At 37.7% G+C, this 20,399-nt stretch overlaps 2 protein-coding genes and 1 long non-coding RNA gene across 3 annotated transcripts in view; 2 read left to right on the top strand and 1 right to left on the bottom strand.

Annotated features, from left to right (window-relative positions):
* Nucleotides 1-77: 77 nt before the first annotated feature.
* On the top strand, nt 78-8,136 carry tesca (tescalcin a). Its single transcript, XM_047381134.1, has 8 exons — nt 78-826; nt 1,893-1,962; nt 3,793-3,873; nt 5,767-5,906; nt 6,156-6,217; nt 7,161-7,268; nt 7,352-7,399; nt 7,472-8,136. The coding sequence occupies exons 1-8, from the start codon at nt 766-768 to the stop codon at nt 7,553-7,555; spliced, it is 654 nt and encodes a 217-aa protein (XP_047237090.1). The 5' UTR covers nt 78-765; the 3' UTR covers nt 7,556-8,136.
* The window catches only part of fbxw8 (F-box and WD repeat domain containing 8), a 29,561-nt gene continuing 17,281 nt past the window's right edge, over nt 8,120-20,399 (bottom strand). The window contains exons 8-11 of the mRNA XM_047381130.1: nt 13,394-13,521; nt 9,611-9,784; nt 9,100-9,216; nt 8,120-8,635 (exon numbers count right to left, since the gene is read on the bottom strand). Coding sequence (XP_047237086.1) covers nt 8,470-8,635; nt 9,100-9,216; nt 9,611-9,784; nt 13,394-13,521 — 585 coding nt within the window. The 3' untranslated portion in view covers nt 8,120-8,469. The remainder of the gene's footprint in view (nt 8,636-9,099; nt 9,217-9,610; nt 9,785-13,393; nt 13,522-20,399) is intronic.
* LOC124877712 lies at nt 9,630-11,774 on the top strand. The gene is made up of 2 exons (XR_007040590.1): nt 9,630-9,768; nt 10,743-11,774. It is a non-coding gene; the product is annotated as an uncharacterized LOC124877712 (long non-coding RNA).

A 20,399-nucleotide genomic window follows, 5' to 3' on the forward strand; every position in this document is an offset into this window, starting at 1 on the left:
CCCAGGTGATGTTATGGTTTTGTAAGCTTGTCATCGTCACAATATCTGAATAAAATAGAAAATCACCCTCAGATCTATTTTAAAGAAATACCTGAAACACGCTGCTTTCTTGTGACGTCATGGGAAAATATAAACCAGCCAACCTGTGGCCAAGATAATTGTGGACCTCCACTAGACTGGTTCATCCTTAGGTACAATTTCCATATGAAGGTGCAACATTTATATGTCCAAAAATGTAACCCAAGTGTAAATGACCTGGGAATGCCCAGTTATTAAACTGTTCAGGCAGGAAACAGGTTCTGTGTCCCGGAGATAAACGTGTTTAGAGAAAATGTGTGCATGAAACCCAAACAAAAGCAAAAAGCAGAAGAAGATGCTGGGTACTGCTGGTAAGAGATTACCATTATTTACACTGAAAGCCTGAGCACCATTTCAACTTTATGGGGTGGCAGTGTCATAGGTGTGGGGGTTTCTTTCTGCAGGAGGGACAAATGCACTTCACGAAATAGTACCAAATAATCTTAGTAATCCTGCTTGACGTAAAACAGGAAACGTTTTGTGTGATTCAATGCCAGACAGTTCAGTTCATATCCAAGCTGTTAAGATTCTGACCTTGGAAATTCCAAAACTGTCCACATGGCGGCGGCAGAACACACCTGCAGTGACCTGCGCCCTGAAGGCAGATAAAGCGACAACAGCGTGAAAAACTTTTAGCCAGTCCGACGAGATTGTGCGCCTTGACGCACCGGCCAGACATCCGCAGGAATGGGAGCCAAGCAAACGCGTTCTGAGCACGATCACCAGGATCTGGTGGAAAAAACTGGATGTAAGTATGAAAAAACAACAGATACTTATTGTAGTACTTATAGTGGTGGTTTGTTGTATAACTTTTGGCAACTGTGAGACGGACGCTGGTGACGGACAATTTTGGACAGAACCAAAAGTTTGTTTTCAATTGTTCATGTTATGTTTCTGACAAACTATATTTAGAAACGTAAAATCATCAGGTAACAATATGAAAGTAAATAAACTGAGACATTCATTTAGTTTTAAAGACAACTAGCGCTCACAACCAGTAGTTTTTGCAGCTTTTTGCTGATTTTGTTTTGATGCGTCAGTCGGTCCAACCTGATCCCCTAAATCCCCTAGATTTAGCAATGAAACACATAGCAGCTAGAACTCTGTAAAACTATTTCTGGAAGTTAAAGATTCTAGTGGGACACCTGCACATGCGCAGGCATGTCCTATGAGCTATAGTGGAAGTAGGTCTTCATCCATGACTGAGGCAAACTTTATTGATACTATCTGAGGGAGACTTTGGACTGTTCGTTTCCATTACGAACCTCCTTGTTCTGTAAACCCATATACAACATTCTAACTGCACTTGTAGGTACTGTTCTTAAAGCACATATAGTTGTTTGTGTTTTATTGGGAAAGCTGAATGTTTTTAGATGAGATTCTTGTGTGTTATTCTTGCAAGAGCTGTGACCCCTCCCTCCCTGAACAAGAACCTGTTTTGGTTTGTATATGAGGCCATGCACATAACTCACCTACGCATTCTGAGCAGACACAGCCACCACAGCAAGCTGGCTTTGGCAGAGAATAGAAAGGTGAAAGAAGCAGGCTGTTGAAACCTTTCAATGAGTTAATGATTCTGTGAACCATTTTAGATGCAACAACAAAGGATGGTTTGTTTGCTTTCCTGATAACAGGACCTGATCAATTAAACAAAGTGTTTCAAGCAATAAAACGTACATTCGGATAGATCCCCTTAAGCCCTCTTGTTTATCAGGGTTTAAATCCATGTTTAGCTCCTGAGCTCCTTGAACTCTGCTGAGAAACTGGGAGAATTTTGACTTGCATGTTGTTGATGGACATATTTGTTTCTTCAGTCTCAGTCGAGCAGATCCAAAATCTGCTCAAGCGATTTCAGCAGCTGAGTGGAAATGAAGAAACAATAAGGTAATGTGTCATAATGTTTTTTTTTGTTTGTTTTATGTCCTGCACGATAAAAGTTATACATACCCTCCGTATAAATTTGCCCATTAAAAGAAGGCTGATGTTGTGTTTGGTGAATCAGTTTTGAGTTGATGTGAGCATATTTATGTTTTGGAACATTGTCCAGCAGAAATAAACAATACAACTCATTTTCAGTTTTTTTTTTTAGTAGAGACCAGTTGATTTTTATTTAAAATGTCCTGGTTTTTCAAAGACTTTTGTTGCAATGCACTCTAATAATGTTCTCACTCAGAAGAGAAACAGGTCCACAGACTCACAGATCCTCCACCATACTTGACAGTGGGCACGAGGTGATTTTCCACCTAAATATTTGTTTCACACCAGACTTACATGGGGCCTTTCTTAACAAAAATTAGAATTTTAATCTATCTGACTAAAGCACAGAATTTCAGTTTGAGGCTCAGCCTTTAGCAAACTCCTCATTCTTACGTTTGTGACAGTGGGAAAGGAAAGGCCTTTTCCTGTCCCACAAGTAATCAGCCATGAAGAAAAATATTTGGATCTTTATCTATGTATCCGATCATATTTTTCTTCCTATACCTATACCTATCATTCATTCAGTTGCTCTACCTAGCAACAGAAATGTGGTTTACAAAAATAAAGTAGTCAACTGACTTCAGTGATTCAGCATTCAGAAAGGTGCTTTTTTGTGTCCCACAGATACGATTTTTGCAAGATGTTTGGGAACACGAAGAATGTGGTATATTAAGGTTCACATGACATGAAAGACACAATACCACATTGAGAACAATAAAAGTGCTGTTTGCTGATTTGGAAAAAATGAAATCCGATACAGGAACAATACAAGAGTTATTTTTGTGTGGGAACTGTTTTCATGTCTGGTTGGCTGAGATCAACGCACTCTTCTTGCAGAGGGCACGCTCCTAATGCAGGAGAAACTAATTCTGTTGGGGATAACTACCTTGGAGCAAAAATCAGCATGTTGATATCATCTAATGGTTGTTTTGAAGATTTAGTGAGTCAAAGATGCCAAAGATGCTGCAATTATCTGAGAGTGAGCTCTGCAAGTTTTTCTTATCTCTGTTGTCATCCTACTCACTGTGTGTGGTGGCAAGAAACAACTAGTTTGGCCCTGCTTGTTCCTGTTCCAGTTGTTTTAAGCTTTTCAGCTCGTACTCTGATATGGACAAGTATATAAGGATAGCCATTTTCTAGTAGCAATTTCCTGATTTATGAAGATCAAAACAGAACTGCCTTCTCTTGTCTTTGCCATTTTGAAAAGTAGCTAAGAAAAATGGGTCCTTGTGTTATATTAATATTAATGATAATTTATATATATTTATTGTATAGGAATTATTAAGGGGGCTGTAACAATTATTATTGTGAGATTATATAGCAGTAAAAGATTAATTGATTTAAGGCTTTTTAGACATCTTTACTTTTTTATTTATTTATTCATTTAGACATCTTTATTGAGAGAGACAGTTAGTGGGGAGGGCGCTGCACAGTAGATTACGTATTGTACTCATTAATTAAAGAGCATTTGAAGCTGCCAATAAAAAATGTGTTAAAGTGGGCATGTCTGACCTATACTGCACAAATGAAACATGCTGGGCTTGTGCACACAAGACATGAACGCTTCCCAAAACACGGACATGGAATTATTGTGTCTTATACAAACACAGTCGCATAAATATTCTAAATCACTATAGTGAAAGCCAGCCTGAAAAGCTAAAAATGCAGACACTGTTCTATGGTGTCATAGAACAGTGGTGCCATTGTGATAATGGCCTTTTTCATGTTGCGTTGCAGCCGAGAACACTTGAAGAGCATACCAGCCCTTGCCAACAACCCCATCAGAATGCAAATTATCGAGGCGTTTTTTGATAAAAGGTGGGTACAACCAAATAACACCATATCCCATGTGGTCTTTCTTTTGCTAATTTATTTTTTGTAACATCACAATGCGACAAATGTTCAACAGTGATCATCATCGAGGCGCTGTTTGTTAATGCAATACCATTCCTTGTGCCGCACGTTGAAAAGGCAATTCCTGTTTTCAAAAAACTTTTCTAGTGCAATATTTACAGATGCACTGATTAGGCTTTTCATGGCCAATACCAAGCAATAGTTTTCTATGAAGTCTCTCCTGCTAATTCTGATTTTGACAGATTTTTGATGTTTTCTGCTAAGGACTACAACATAGAAATGGTTGAGGCAGAAAATAAAGGAAATTCATTATTATCCCTATTCATGCTTCAAAGCATAGGTCCCTGACCTTTGTGGCAGTGGCCTTTTATTAAATAAAACATGCAACAACATTTAAAAAACAAAATTTGTGGGAGTTCTTTAATTTACTACATTTAATAATTGGTGATTAACAATCTCCAATTAGAGTTTATGGAGAAAAAATTAACCGATTTCAATCTCTAACCAGTTGATCTCTAACAATGCTCCGTTCCCAGAAACTGTTTACTCGTGGTTAAACAGAGACAGGACCCATATATTAATGAGATCACTCTACAACACATTAGCTTTAGTCATCTTTGTAATAGTTTGTCTTACACAGCAAATACAAAGAATGAATAGTTTAGTAAATCTTGAACAGTTTGGAGCCAAGTCACAACACACTGGGACTTCAGTAAAGGCCTTAACGAGACAGAAACAATATATAGTGTTTAATAGAAAATGTGACTATATTATCATAATGAGGAATCATTATATGTATTCATTTATATTTAAATCATGTAAATGTAATGTAGAATTAAAAAACTGAAAGCATTTCAGAGGAGCTTGCTTTCAGCTTTTGCATATCCCGGTTGGTGGTCTTTACTTCCTACCTTGGTTTTCAGCTTCAGTTTTCAGCTTCAGCAGCTTGGCTGAGTTCACTCCCACTTGGATATTTTTATCAAACACTCACAAAAAGGTTTTGTTTTTTTACTTTAAAAGTTGTGTGCTTCTCCACAAATGTAATGTGTGCAATGAGTGTGGAAATTATAGACATGTTATATAGATGGGAGGAAAATTTGGCTTATAAAATATTCAGTGAAGGTAATCTGGTGGTCCTACTTATCACTCAGTAGAGTTTAGTAAACAGAATTTAATATTTTAGATAACTTAAGGAATTTACAGTTGAACATTCTTGTTATTGTAAGAGAAGGATCATAATTTGACTTTTTTAAGAAGGCACAATTTTAATTGTACGTTCACTGCCTTCTCTGTTCATGTGATCTGTTCTCTATAACCCAAGTCATGTGGAGACTTGCAACAAAACAGCTACAAAAAATACACAACCCAGCTTTTTATCATGTAGGTCAAATTAGAGATTTGGATCAAAGCTATTTTAAATATTTTATGTAATAGTCGGTTTAGTTCAGGTGTTCTCAAATATTTAGGCCTATGACCCTCAAAATAACCATGCTGGAAACTGGCAACCGTCTGAAAATACATTTATTTATTTATAAAATAGTGAAATAATAAAAATTTTTTAATATGAATTATTTTTTAAATGATATTTGATTATTTAATTTCATCATATATTATTGAATTATTTAATGGGACATTTTGTAGTACATTTATTTATTTCATGATGAATTCCTTTATTTAATCTGTCCCTTTTGGCCCTCCATACCCTCAGCGGTCACATCACCATGATTCTGAAAAGCATCTTGAGACCCCTCACTTGGTATCTTGCGAGACCCCCCCCTTCCCCCCCAGAGAAATCCCGACCTTTTCATTTGTTAACCTTTTATCAGCAATGCTTAAAGGATTTTTAATGAAATACAGGAACCAGCATGGGAATGAGTTGGGATCATATGAGGAGATTGGCTTTGAGGAGTTCCTCATGGTCATGTCCCATTTCCGTCCTCCAACTCTGACAACAACCACGGAGGAGAAGGAGACGATGAGAAAAGAAAAGGTTCGCTGTGAGTAAAACATTTTTATAACAACACAGCCTGCTGCACAGTACTTCTATCATAGAATTATCAGTCATATGAATTAGGCCTTTTGTATTTAGTTGGTGTGGAAGTTTTAATACCATCTGCCCAAATCAATTCTACATCTGGACCCTTAATAAAAGCATAAACAATATGTTTACTATTTCAATATTTCACTATTTCAAAAATGTCCTCAGAAGTCTGACCAGCGCTTTAATTGCTCTGTTGTCTTTTCAGTCCTGTTTAACATGCACGACACAGATGGTGATGGCAAAATCACACTGGCGGAGTACAGGAAGGTAGGTGCTCATTATGTGCCTTATTTTGCACTGATTACATTAATCTTTGTTTTGGAATATAGTAGCATGTACCAGATATCCATTAAGGACACTCAGCTTTACTTTGAATAGACCTTGTTGCATGCCGACCTGTAAGTAAAAAATCTCCATTGTTATCAAATTGGAAATTAATTTAATTAAAGCCAAGTTAATTCCAGGCTGTAAAAATGACAGTTTTACCAAACAAAAGGTGACCTTGAGTCAGGAGCTTTTAAGTTAAGTAAATTTGATTTGTGTCCTGTTTGATGCATGACATATTTTTCTTTGCCATAATAATTTTTAATGCATCAAATAGCCACAAAATAGCCCATTTACTCTGCCTGAACTAAATCGAGGTCAAATATGATCAAAGGAAACACTAAAACATGGTCGGTGCACTGAAAGTCAATTCAATTACATTTTCTCTGACTGATTATTTTTGCCAAGGTTAAACTATTGTGGCTATAATGACTTGCTCTATGTTGTCTTGCTTTAACAGCTACAAAATGAACCAGTGTGTGCACTCTCTCATTGTCAGAAGTGTAGAATTAGCCACAACAGAGAAGGTTTAAAAAAAATAGCTGGATTAGGGACCATTATTGAGAATTGAGGTCTACACTTTGTGAGCAATATTACAATAAGTCATTAAAGAAGAGAAAAACGTTTTTGGGTAAACCTATAAATGTCTTAGTGGGAACATTCATGCGCACTCTACATTCTATGGAAAAGAAAAACAAGGATGGTCCAGAAAGCAGCAGTCGCTCAGTTAATAGTTTTGTTTGGAAAAGAAACACAACTGAAAAACAAAATGCTGAACGAGGAGTACTTTCCAAGAAAAAGAATAACAAAAAGTGCACATTATGGAAGCAATAGCTATTTAAATGATTCCATCCAACATAATGTTAATTTTCTGTTTACATCCAAGGTTGTCGAAGAGCTTCTGTCTAAAAGTGGCACCATCGAGCAGGAGGCCGCTAAGGCGATAGCAGATGCTGCCATGCTGGAGGTGGCGAGCACAAATGTGCCCAACATGGTAACAGAACTTCCCAAAATGAAGCCGATAAAATTCATTCCTCACTGCTGCAGCACTGAAGTAACAGATTCATGTCGTTCCAGGGACCAGATGACTTCTATGAAGGAATTACATTTGAACATTTTGAACAGGTTTGTACTTTTTTTCCCTTCGAAAAATAGCATGAATACGTTTTGTGACTTCATCATGTTGTTTGTCCACAGATTTTAAAAGACCTTGAAATGGAGTCCAGGATGCACATTCGCTTTCTGGATGTGAACGCCACTAAAGTTCACTGTGGGAAATGACCCAGTTGAAGGACTTGTTATTCTAAAGAATTCTTAAAGTTGCTGCTGTTTTTAGCAGAGCCATCTGTGTCCTTAACAGGGGAAAAGCAAACAGATTTTTTTCATGCACTAACATGTTTTTAAAAGACAAAAACAATAATTATCTCACAACTGCAATCTGCATGTGAATTAAAGGTTTAAAAACACTAAAAGTATGTATTTACAGAAAGATATTTGATGTATGTTGGTGTTAAGGTTTTAGCATCTTTTAAGAGGCAGTTTAGATATTTCAACCCTCTTTTCAGACTTTTCTGAGCCTCTTTATATTTATTAATATTTAATACAATCCCAGGATGTCAAGTTGAGGTAAAGCTCTGCAAAATGCCAGCATGCAGCATGAAGATGAATTCACTACAGGCACAGACCATTCTTCCACAGAACCAGAATAGACAGATAATTTATGTTTTTACTGCTGAAACTGTGTATAATCTACCATTACTGACATAAGATAAAAATACACTATTTTTGGTTATTATTGAAATGATTTATTTTTCCCTCATTTTAAAACACAAATTTGAAAATAAAAATGGTAAATATCTGGATTTATTTAATTTTCTTCCTGAAAAACTGATACATGTGACATTATGTTTGTGCATAAATCAGATACTGCATCAGATTTAAAAAGTCAAACATCATTAAAACAAATAAATCTACAGCAATATTTTACAAGGCAGTTATCTTGTAGCATCTGAGCAGTTTGCATCCTAACATAAGCACATGAAGTATATTTCCAAAAAGCCTTCATTTGACAGGGATGGTAACGTTTCTGTGGCATGCATTTGTGGCCTGATAACTAAACATTTGCAGTTTCAGAATCAGACAGATTAATGTCTCTTGTCCGCTCTGCTCCACAGTCAGTATTTTGTTAGCAGGGTTTAGTGAGATGGATGGGAGCCAGATAACCTGTCGTAGGGCACCGCCAGGTTAATGTTGTAGTTGTAGCCATATGAGTCAGAGTAGTTGGACCTGCAGATGGGTAAGATATGATCCTGTGACAGGACGTCCTCGGCGAAATCATAATGGCAGATGACTCCTCTGTGTCTGAAGTATAAAGAACAAACAACAGCTACAGCATTTCAGACTTACTTATTTAAGTTTTGGAAATTAGTCATGTCAAAAAGACAAAATGTGCTTTGGAGAGTTAAATCAAGCTAATCTAAAAGTTATTTTACCATATTGTTCATTATTAATCGTGTGGAGGACATTTTGACTTTTTACAGGGATTGGCAAAATTACTTAGGAGTTAACTAAACTACGGTGTAACTTTCTCCTTATTTTTTGTTGTCTTTATGCTAATAATTGATAAACATATAGCTGAAACCTCTTAAAATGATCTACAAATAGACGTAATCCAATAAGAAATTTAATTTGCAAAACCTCAGACAGAGAAGCAGAAAATTCCCATTTTCCAAACAATTTCTGACTTGTTTTGAGAGGAGCTGGTAGATATTCAAAGGATGCCAAGATTATAGTCATTTTAAAGGTGTAGAAGGGTAGATTGTGACCTGCGGTGAGCTGTGAGGTCATCGTCTGTAATGCAGGCTCCACGTGGTGACTTGTCATCTGGGATGTTGGCTGTTACCAGGGTGCTGGTGTTGAAGCGAACATGCCTTACAGGATGCCTACCACAAAATCAGAAATCAGCATTTACTGTTTGCTTGTTTGTGCATCCCTGTGTCAAACTAGTTTTACCTTAATAAACACAAAATTAACAGTACAAACAATTCAATAAGTTAGAAATAAAACAAAGAACAATTTGAACCTCTGATTTTGCACCTTCTGAATATTAAATTTCAGATTTATAGCAATTTTAATCACTGGTCCTTTATGTAAAAGCAACATATTAAGATTTTATTTCTAATTATTGAAAAGCCACACAGTAAACTTGTTGGTGTGCTAATGACTTGTCAGAGCTAAGAGTATATGATGACTTTTGTTAAAACAATATAACTTGTGGCACAACCGTAAGGTGGAAATCTATGCTCTATTTTTTGGGTTGACCTTCTGAAGTCCTACCTGTTGTACATCTCCCACAGCTTAGTTCCCATCCTCATCTCCCAAACACAAACCAGTCCTTCGCCTCCACCGCTCACGATCTTCCAGCCATCTGCCTGCACTGAGGTGACGCCCAGGTAGTGGGCGTAAAGGGACGCCACAGAAGAGCCAGATCTGAGGTCAAACACCCTAACTCTGCATCAAAATAAAAAAAGGAAAGATTCTGCTTTTTATTTGGGTTTTTTGTTTAGGAGCTTTTTTGTATGTAGAATAAGGGTCAAGAAAAAAAACTCAAAAATATAAATTGGAATTTCCATCACCATATCTGGAGTAATGATGTGTCGTATGGAAGAGCAGAGTAGAGCACAAATAGGATTTCATTGTACATAAATTGGAACTGTTGGTCGTATAAAGTGCCCTAATCATTTAAATGAGATTTGTTGTGAATTGGTGCCATCTAAAACAGTAAAAGGCCTATTGCTAAAAAAAGAAAACAATGTGTTGAGGACAAAAAACCTTTCCAACAGGAACATGTAGAATAGATGTGTAGCTGCTTATGGCCAATACAGAAACAGATGGAGTGAGCACTCTTGCTTTCCCAAAAGATCCTGCCGTGCTGGAAAGTGGGTGAGATTTGTGAAAGTGAATAGGTAAAGAGGGCTCTCATCGCCCACCTAAAATAGTCTCGCTGTTTGAAACATGCATTACCCCAGAATTATAAAACAGTTTTTTCTGTAAAAGTCCATTAATTCTGAAAATCATGGATTCAAAATGATCAGTACAACATATTATTTTAGAAATGAATAACTATACTGACAAAAGATGTAAAGAGAGCCTGGATTACTATTAGAACTACACACTTAATAAAACATGCTAAGGCTTAGAAATAACTACTGCATAAAATGCAAAACCAACACAAATTTGGAGCAGAGCACACCCAACTTAAAAAAAGTCATGATGATAGTGTTAAAAAATGTATTAAGATGTATAATAAATGTTGATGTTTGTTCCTAAAGTTATTTGTCTTAGCAGAAAATGTGTTAAAACAATATGGTATAACATTATGATTAATTATGATAGATTTTAAAGTGCTGTTTTCCTCAATGGATATAATGTAATAAGAGCAGGATTTTTGCTCTGTGTGTTTCATTAGCAACAAAAGCCCAGGGGATTTTCAGCTCCATCTGTTGTCGGCGTGGCTTTATCGCAGCTGAAAGCATCCAGGACATGACTCCATCCAGGATCAACCTTCATCCAAGTCTTCATTACCATAATCAAATTCACTCCGGGGACTTGGGCAGATTTCATTTTCCACTATCAAAACTTTTTTTTTTTTTTAAAGAATCAAAGTTAAATGACTAAATGGGCACTGTGGACCCGTTGGTCTGCAGCAAGTTTTGCCTGTTTAGTGGCATTACGTGATGGAGGCGCACGTTTAAATAATGAGGAATGAACATTACTGGCAGACCACAGGAAACCATAAACCTAATGCTGGAGGCGACTGTCTTCGGTGAACTGTCAGTGGACAGACTCTTCTTCATTAATCAAAAGGAAGAGTGAGAGAGGCACAAACAACTCCTGAACAGTTATTTTTCTAAAGCCAGAAGAAGTCATCAATCATCCCAAGCATGATGTCTGATTTAGTCTAATGATATGAAGTTCATAATCTTTGTTTACTAAATTTCAAGTCAAAATCAAGACAGAGAATATTACATGCATTGTTTCACAACATGCAAACAAATCTAATGTTTGAAAAGGCAGTAAAATCCCCTTTAATGGGCAATGGAGCTTAGTTCTATGTTGATGAATGTCCAGTTTCAAGCCTGAAAACCTGTGGGCCAGATCATGTTCAAGTTATCCCAAAAGATACACTTTTTGGCTCTTCCTGGGAGACAGAAACCTGCAAACTGTGCTGTTTTTAGAGTTATGTGTGCACAAATGATTTACAGAAACAACATACAAGAGCCAAAAGACTTAGGTACAAATTCACATTTTCAATGAATCTGTCGTGGTTGCGAGACAACAAGTGGGGCGGGTCGCAAGATGATTATCAGAACCATTGTGATATGACCCCTGGGGACTATGGAGGGCCAAAGGGAACAAAATTTAATAAATGCATATATCATGAAATAAATAAATGTACCATGAAATAAATGTACATATTAAATGAATTCATTTTACCATTTATTCAATACATTATTAAATAATTAAATATACCATTAAATTGTGAAACTGTGAATTAAATATAAATATATATATATATATATATATATATATATATATATATATATATATATATATATTTAGGGGGTCGCCAGGTCACCAATAGGGAGTCTTCAGGCTTTGGTACCGTTATTTTGGGGGTCACAGGCTGAAATGTTTGGGAACCCCTGCAATAGAAGATAGTTACACTTGCTAAACTAGCAGGTATAAGTGGTATAAAAGTCACTTTAGGATGAACTTTTAGGATGAATTCACAAGTATGCATCAACGTACATTCATTTCTGTTAAAAAGGGAAACGTTTATTCCAGCCAAAAAAAAAAAGACCAAAACCTAGCTGAAAACATATTAGCATCTTGGCATCTAACTAGCATCTAACCATGCGTTAATATTTATCCGTTATTTCATACCTGCTTAAGAGTACCGAAGATTTTAAAAATTCTGCACAATTTACTTATGATCTACTGAACATTTCTAGAGAACAAAGCATTCTGTTGAACAAGTACCCATTAGCTAACGACCTCGCACACTTCTGTTTTCTGCTCAGATTTGTCTTGTTTGCACAGATGTGGTCTTTTTTCCACACAGTCCTTATCTGGACAACTCATTTGGTGCTTGGATCTCACAAAAAATGCAGAGTGACAAAACTCATCTGGACAAAAGGAAGGGGCACATTAGGCGTTGGCTTGATGCCACCCTGACAAAGGGCCAAGATTGTCCACTGTCCGTTAGTCTCCACCATTCCCATTTGTCCTCAACTCTGTGCTGCATCGGCTGAAGCCAAAGTGGAAAAGCCAAACTAGAGGTTTCTTCTTTCCTATCTGGATGAAATCTGATCAAAAAGCAAGGAACAAGATTGAAGCCACTAATAAAAGAAACTGAACTATTTCTTTGTCTTTGTGCAGGTGCTGTTAATAATAACTAGCAGCAAAGGGAGAAACAGAACCTGAACAGTAGGATGTGGTCTCTCTTTCGCTATAAGCCAACTACTTAACAGCCAGATGGGTTTGAGGCTGAATAGAAACAGCGGGGGCAGCTTTGGATGAAGACATGCCAGGGATTTCTCCTTTCCTGGCATCATATGCACTGTAGCACCCTCTAACAAGTGCAGAATAGATGAGAATGGATCTTTTATGTGTCTTTTCTTTAACCAGTGAGCCAAATGTGGCAAGCATGCGCGCATTATTGAATGTGTGTGTTGTTGCTGCTGGATGAAGTCATTACAGCCAGAATTCTTGTCTCTTAACATCCAGTAGGTAATGGAGAAGACAAAGAGGAAAACATCACTCCTGTTGGTATTTCAATGCATCCTTTTTTGTTTACTAAGCTTTCAGAAGCTTCTTTTTTCAAAGAAACAGATAGTTGTGAATAATACACAAATATAATAAGAGTTCTGTCTTCTCACACATTTTATAAACACCTGTTCTCCACTTCCAGAATCATCTTCTAAGCCTGCATCATCTGGTGTTGATGTGAAAACTATAAACAGATGTATTTGGCAATGTTCCTGGCTTACTTTTCTTTCCTTGTGCATTATGTTTGTGCATTTTCTAGCTGCACTTGTGAGTGTTTTTGCGTCCTACCTCCTGTCTTTGTTTCCACACACTAGCAGATGAGGGGGGCTGTCTCTCAGGTTGACGCAAGTGAAATCTCCCGGTGAGCTTCCGACACAAACTGTCGGTTTCCCCGTCTCCAAGCTGTAGACATGGATCTGAAATTCAAGATCACACGTCGGTAAGCTGAGGAAATAATTTCAGTTCAAAGTTGATACGGAATAACATAAAGTCACATTTTCGTTCCCACTTTATAATATATAGAAAGTATAAATAAAAAAACACCAAAAAACTCAAGCCGTGAATAATAATAATTTTTAAAACTATGCAGTTCTGTTAGTAGAAATGTCTAATAATGTCTGTTGACTAGATCGATGTTATAGAATCCTGTAATGAATGATGAAGAATATCTCTAACAGTAATGTTATACTATTGCACATAATATTTAAGAGTGTATCTCAGGCTGCATGAAAACATTCCAGGTAAATCCAATCTTGCAGTACAATAGCAGTGCCCCACTCCAAGTCTTGAGAGCTAACATCCTGCAGCTTTTGGATGCATCCCTTCTCCAACACACCTGAATAAAATAAATGGCTTGTTACCAGGACTGCTGATGAGTGGATTCAGCCATTTGAATCAGATAGTTTTCAATATGAGTGTGTTTTCTAAAGCTATATTTTATCTTTACTTCTTCTTCTAATAGGATTCAGAATGGCTGAGATAACCCTTCATTTCAGATCTGTGAAGGTTGAAGGTTGGTGTCTGGCATGTTTTAGATTTTTTCCTGGATATCTAAATCTTGAAGGGCTCCATGCCTGAACTCCAAAACGTACAGACACAAAAGCACAAGAAAACTCCAATTAGGTTACAACTGTACAAATCAGCCAAAACGTATTTGCTATTCTGTTCTGTGAAGCAATGAACCAGAACATGAGCTTTTCAGGCTAATGGATAAGGGGTATATCTGAAGAAGGAAGAACAAAGCATACGCAAAAAAAAAGCTATGATCAATGGCGGGGCTCAGTGATGCTCTGGGGCTTATCTGCTTATATTATCTGGGAGGAAGCTAAAGCTTGGGCATCATTTGATTTTTACATAGAACAGTGTTCCTCAACAGAGCTTAAAGTCCATCAAAGCTTGGTTCTAGAGGAAGTCCTTGAAAATACTAGAGTTGCCAATATAGCCACTTGACTTAAACAAGGGGTTTGCCCATGAGGAGTAGGCTAAGACTCCGTAGTACCGTGGCCGACAGATGCAAACGTGCAGCAAACAGCAAAACGCACAGCAAACACATAAATGATGCAAACTCCATAATTCATGTATGATGCAAATTATAAAACACACAAACACAAAAAACAATGCAAAAGAAAAACGCTGCAAAAGAAAAATGCGGCAATCACAGAAAATAGAAGCAAAAGGAAAAATGCTTTCAGTCCACAAAGAGGGTGTCTTAAACTTGCAAAGCCAACAATAAAATCAGTGAGTTAGTGATCAATATTGCATATTAGCCAATAAAAGTGCAGTTGTACAATATGCTGCCCATTAAAAAGATGCTAATAACTGGAAAAATGCCTCGTCAGTAGGGCAAAGTCACAGAAGAGCTTAAGCAGATTAACTGGAAAGAAAGTTAAAGGCAAACTTGAATTACTGTTTACAGATTGATGCTGCAATAAACGCTTCTCATAGAAGTTACAATGATGTCATCTGGTGCTGGCCTAATTGATCAATTAGCAGCTGGTGCATTCTCATCCAAACGAGAGAGAACAAATGGGTTAACCGCCAGGCAGAACAGTCTTTGAATATTGAAACTGAGCAAACAGGAAAACAGAAGGGAAAATGAAAAGAAAGGGAGCCAAAAGATAGAAGAAAAGGAAAGACAGAAACAGAAAAGGAAAGAAAAAAGATAAAGACATTTCAAACAGAAAAACTAAAACTAAATAAATAGAGGGAGGCAAGCTATAAACTTCAGAAGGTGCCAGCAGTTTTTGTGTGTCCCGTTATTTGGGCCAAGCAGAGCTTTAATTGTGCTCCACCCCAGGGCAGAACCCAAACCACACCGGACTTCGAAATGACATCTTGATAGGATTTGGACAGCGTAGACGACTGGAACGCAGAAAGAAGGTTCAGCCTGCTGTTCTCAATGAATCACAGCAGAATTAGGAAGATAATTTTATTAAACATGTCCCCACCTCAGCTACTAAAATGAAGGACTGTCACTAAGAGAGGCGAAGGAACTGATTTGTGATAGTACTGGGGGCTGTTCTAGGTGCAGGAAGAATATTTGTAAGCATGGATACAGTTTAGTGGTTAGGCTAATGCTCTCACTGGAGCTCTGCTATTGAAGCTACCAGACAAAAGAAACTCTGAATTACACTGGGATGTTAATGTGATTACTCTGCATGCTTTTAAATGGATGCCATTTATAAAATTACTGCTGTTCCTTAGAGAAATCCTTTTATTTTGCTTTTGCGACTATCTCTGAACTCATAAGGCTTAACTGCAGCCGTTACGATAATCATAGAGCAGAAAGGGAAAATTATGAGTTGTGCTGGACCAGGTGTGTGCATATTTTGAACTCCATAAAATAATCCAGCAGCAGCCTTCATAATCAGACCTACCCAGCTGAAGGGAAGTATACTCTTGTACAATAGCATGCTGTGAAGAGAAGTTTAAATCCAAAGTTGAACCACTGCTTCCTCTATATGCAACACTCCATAACCATCTTACTCAGACACCCGCATCTGGAACAAATATGGGCTCAGGGCCTCATTTGGTTTAGACACCATGTGGACAAACAGAGATTATCCCTTTGGACCAGATGCACAATTACGGCAGGTTCGTGTGTTCACATTATTTGGTACTTCCATCACATCCTAATGGGCACAGGAGACTTAAATCATTTGAACACAAAAAAACGACCAGTTACTTAAGTAGATGGACTCCTCAAATCTTTACACAGTTGCGTTTGGATTATCCGCTGAAGATACAGAAATCTTGGGGCACAAATCAACCCGTGAATAGTATTTATGTGGTGCTGCTGGGCTTGTTTGAAGTTTAAACATGTATAAAAAGCTAATTATCAAAATTACATTATATCAGGACAACAAAAAGCCTTTAAGATGCTACTGAATACATGGGAGTATTACAGTAAGCTTCCATTTGTATTTATTTATTACAGTGTCCTTAAAAGTCATTAAATAGTGATTAAGAAAATGAAGAAACTTAAAATAAGTAGACAAAAACTCAGTAACATCCCAACTGATTACCACAAATACAGTCAGGCACAAATATTGTGATTTAGCACCCTTCTGAAAATATAAGCACCTACATCAATTATTGAGATTTATCAAAAAAGAAACAAACCTTTTTTGACCCAAAAGACGTTTTTTTTAATGCACTTTGTTTTGGGTTTATTCAAACTCAGATAAAGGTTAGGGGCACATACTTTGATGCAGGAATGTGGAAAATTGTGTTTCTTTTCAGATGATTTCCAAACTACTTCCTCTGTTGAGGAACTTGCAGCAGATTACTTTACCAGCTCAACATCCCAGCCTCCACCTGTCAGTGGATCAACAGCTTCCTGACAGACCGACAGCAGCAGGTGAGACTGGGGAGCATCTTCTCCCGATCCAGATCAATAAGTACTGGTGCCCCCCAGGGGTGTGTTCTGTCCCCACTCCTCTTCTCCCTGTACACAAATGACTGCACCTCACCGGACTCGTCCGTGAAACTCCTTAAGTTTGCAGATGGCACCACTGTCATTGGACTGATCCAGGATGGTGATGAGTCTGCATACAGACAGCAGGTGGATCGGCTGGTACACAATGGTGCAGTCAGAAGTACCTTGAACTGAACCCACTCAAGACTGTGGAAATGGTGGTGGGCTTTTGGAGAACACCACCCCCATACACTCCCCTCACCATCCTCAACAACACTGTATCGGCCATGGATAACTTCAGGTTCTTAGGAACCACCATCTCTGAGGACCTGAGATGGTCTTCACACATAGACACTGTTCGAAAGAAGGCCCAGCAGAGACTGTACTTCCTGAGGCAACTCAAGAAGTTCAACCTTCCACAGGAGCTGCTGGTCATCTTCTACACTGCCATCATTCAATCTGTCCTGTCTTCATCCATCTCAGTGTGGTTTGGCTCATCCACAAAACAGGACAGGTCCAGACTGCAACGAATAATCAGGAATGCAGAGAGAATAATCAGGGCTGACCTTCCCTCCATCCAGGACTTATACAGGTCTAGGGTCAGGAAAAGAGCTGCTAAAATCTCTGCAGACCCCACACACCCTGCACATAAACTGTTTAGAGTTTTACCTTCAGGCCGCCGCTACAGAGCACTGTTCACTAAAACCAGCTGCCACAGAGACAGTTTCTTCCCCCAAGCTGTTTCTCTGTTGAACATTCAATACAGTACAAAACAACAGCATACAGATGTTGCAAATGCACCTTTTTATTATATATGTGAATATTGTACATTGTAAATATGTATATTCTGTAATGCAAAAACAAAACCAAAAAGCAAAGTGTACCGGAGTCAAATTCCTTGTTTGTATCTACGAACTTGGCAATAAAGCTGATTCTGATTACTTCAGTCATTGAAAAGAAAAATGTTAGAAGCAGGTCAGGATTAAACAGAGAGAAAACTAAACATCTGCATCACGTGGTGAAAGACTGATCTCTGTATCTCTAATAAAAAGAGTGTGTCTCACAGAGGTTACTTTCATATAGTTGATAGTGTCTCACTCCATACTCAGGTTAATGCCTTTAAAGTGCCACCTTATAAAGTGTTGACCATCAGACATTATCGTACTATTTCAGACATTTTGTAAGCAATAAATGTCACAGAAACCGAATAAACTGCCTCAAAACTGTACCTGGAGTGTTTTTGTTTCAATTTAAATAATAGTATTATGAAGGGGCAGGTAAGAGCAAAGATAGTTTATGATTTACTGAATATACTGTATGACAAAATTTCCTAACACTTAAGATTAACAGGTTATCCCTAAGTTATGTTGAATAGTTATGCTGTAGTCTAAGTTTTCTTTACTTGCCTTTATTTGGTCACTGCAATATATTTTTTGTTTTTATCATGTAAAACACTTTGAATTGTCTTGTTACTGAAATGAGCTATCCAAATAATTTTTCCTTGCCTAAAAGCCGAAACTGCCATTTTATATTAATTTGTGACTCTATAGACTGATTTCATTCTTGACTGTCAATAAAGCAGGTTGGCAAAGGTGGCCAGCAAAATAATAGGCCTCCCACAGACCTCACTATATGCTGTATATGAGCAGCTGGTGGTGCGGAAAGCCAGGGCCATTGTAAGAAACCAGAACCACCCTCTGCACAGAGAGTTTGAAATATTTCCTCCTGGCTGTAAACACAGGCACACAAGTGAGGGGTATGAGATCAAAAACAAATGTGTTGCCCATGTAATAGCTTATTTTGTTAAGTATGTGATTTAATTCCATTATAGGATCCTAAAGTCTAAGAATATTTTGCTGTGATGTGTTTTAAGTTTTTTAATTTAACTCTAATTTGCTCACTGAGTTTGGACAAAAGAAAAACAAATACATTTTGGTGGGAGATTGAAGGGTTCTGCCTTGAAAGACCTTGGTGGATATTCATTCACATTAGGATATTTCAGCTGATGTTTAAAGTATTAAAATAGTTTAAAATTGGTTCAACTTTAACATTTGTTTGTGCAGGAACTGTATAATATCACAGTTATAGTTTATCTTATGTTTTTGGATTTAAAAGTGGCCTCTTGATCAGAACTTACTGACATTGTGTTCACTCAGTTTCTATAACAAATCTGCTCATTTGGTCTCTTCCTCATAAAGAAACAACAGTATTTCTGACAGGACTTGGGCTCTGAGGTTTGAAGCCTCTGCGGTTGGTGAATTGTTTGCCAATGCCAATGCCAGCTCGTGTTGAATGCAGAGCCACGAGCTGGGTGGCTGCCCAGGTGATGTTGGTCCACTGACAAGAGGAAGGCAAGGAGTAACAAGGATCTGGAGGCAATCCTCAGCCACACACACACGTATTGTACACACATGCAGGACAAAGATAAGAAAGAGGAGCAGAAAGATCTACAGTCTGAACACAGGTTCAATAATGAAACTGATGAAAACTAATGAAGAGAAAATAACTGCAAAGTCTGAATAAAGTTACCAAAACGGGTTAATGCCATTCAGTACATCTGAGTTGAGATGCTGTAAATAAAAACGTGTCACGCTTGAGTGTGAAAAACGGTGTGAGATGATTTCCTCGGATATCAGCTCTGTGCATATTGACAGGTTTTAATGAAGCATATGTTTCCCTTTCTAAAGACAGTAAAAACAGTGGCGGCCAAATTGTGTTTTGTCATCTGCGCTGTAAGAAACAGCTGATAGGAGTGAAACAAGAGTGAAAGACAAGTTAATTAAATTTGTAAAATATGTTAATTGATGACAGCGTTCACTGATCATGATTTGGCATTATTTAGAGCAGAATTATGGCCCAGATCAGAGAAGAAAAAAGAATTTAACAAGCTTCTGTTTGAAGTAAAACTAACTTAGTCTAAGATGAAATACTACTTTTCACCTAGAAGATGAGACATTTTCTAACCTGGTAAAAAACTGAAAGTTTTGAATGAGAAATTTGAGATGAGTTTGGATAACAAACTGGATTTGGAGGGAAGGGGTTTGAAATGCTAAAATTTATGCAATTTGTAATTGCTTTAAAATGTTGTCTCTTCCACTTAACCAAGTGCTCTCTTGGTATTCTTTAGTAGTAGTATTTATTTTAGTGTATTTATTTATTTAGTCAGTCATTTTCTACCGCTTATTCCATAGTGGGTTGCAGGGGAGCTGGTGCCTATCTCCAGCAGTCTATGGGCGAGAGGCAGGGTACACCCTGGACAGGTCGCCAGTCCGTCGCAGGGTAACACACAAACAACCACGCCCACACTCATTAATACACCTAAAGGCAATTTAAAGTGACCAATTAACCTAACAGGCATGTCTTTGGACTGTGGGAGGA

The sequence above is a fragment of the Girardinichthys multiradiatus genome, chromosome 12 (genome assembly GCF_021462225.1).
Source record: "Girardinichthys multiradiatus isolate DD_20200921_A chromosome 12, DD_fGirMul_XY1, whole genome shotgun sequence".
Taxonomy (NCBI): domain Eukaryota; kingdom Metazoa; phylum Chordata; class Actinopteri; order Cyprinodontiformes; family Goodeidae; genus Girardinichthys; species Girardinichthys multiradiatus.

Bases quoted from the DNA above. Each gene is read 5' to 3' on its own strand.
- tesca (XM_047381134.1), top strand. From the start codon at position 766: ATGGGAGCCAAGCAAACGCGTTCTGAGCACGATCACCAGGATCTGGTG. The intron at 5,907-6,155 runs GTGAGTAAAACA...TTGTCTTTTCAG, and splicing joins GAGAAAAGAAAAGGTTCGCT to TCCTGTTTAACATGCACGAC. The intron at 6,218-7,160 runs GTAGGTGCTCAT...TTTACATCCAAG, and splicing joins CACTGGCGGAGTACAGGAAG to GTTGTCGAAGAGCTTCTGTC.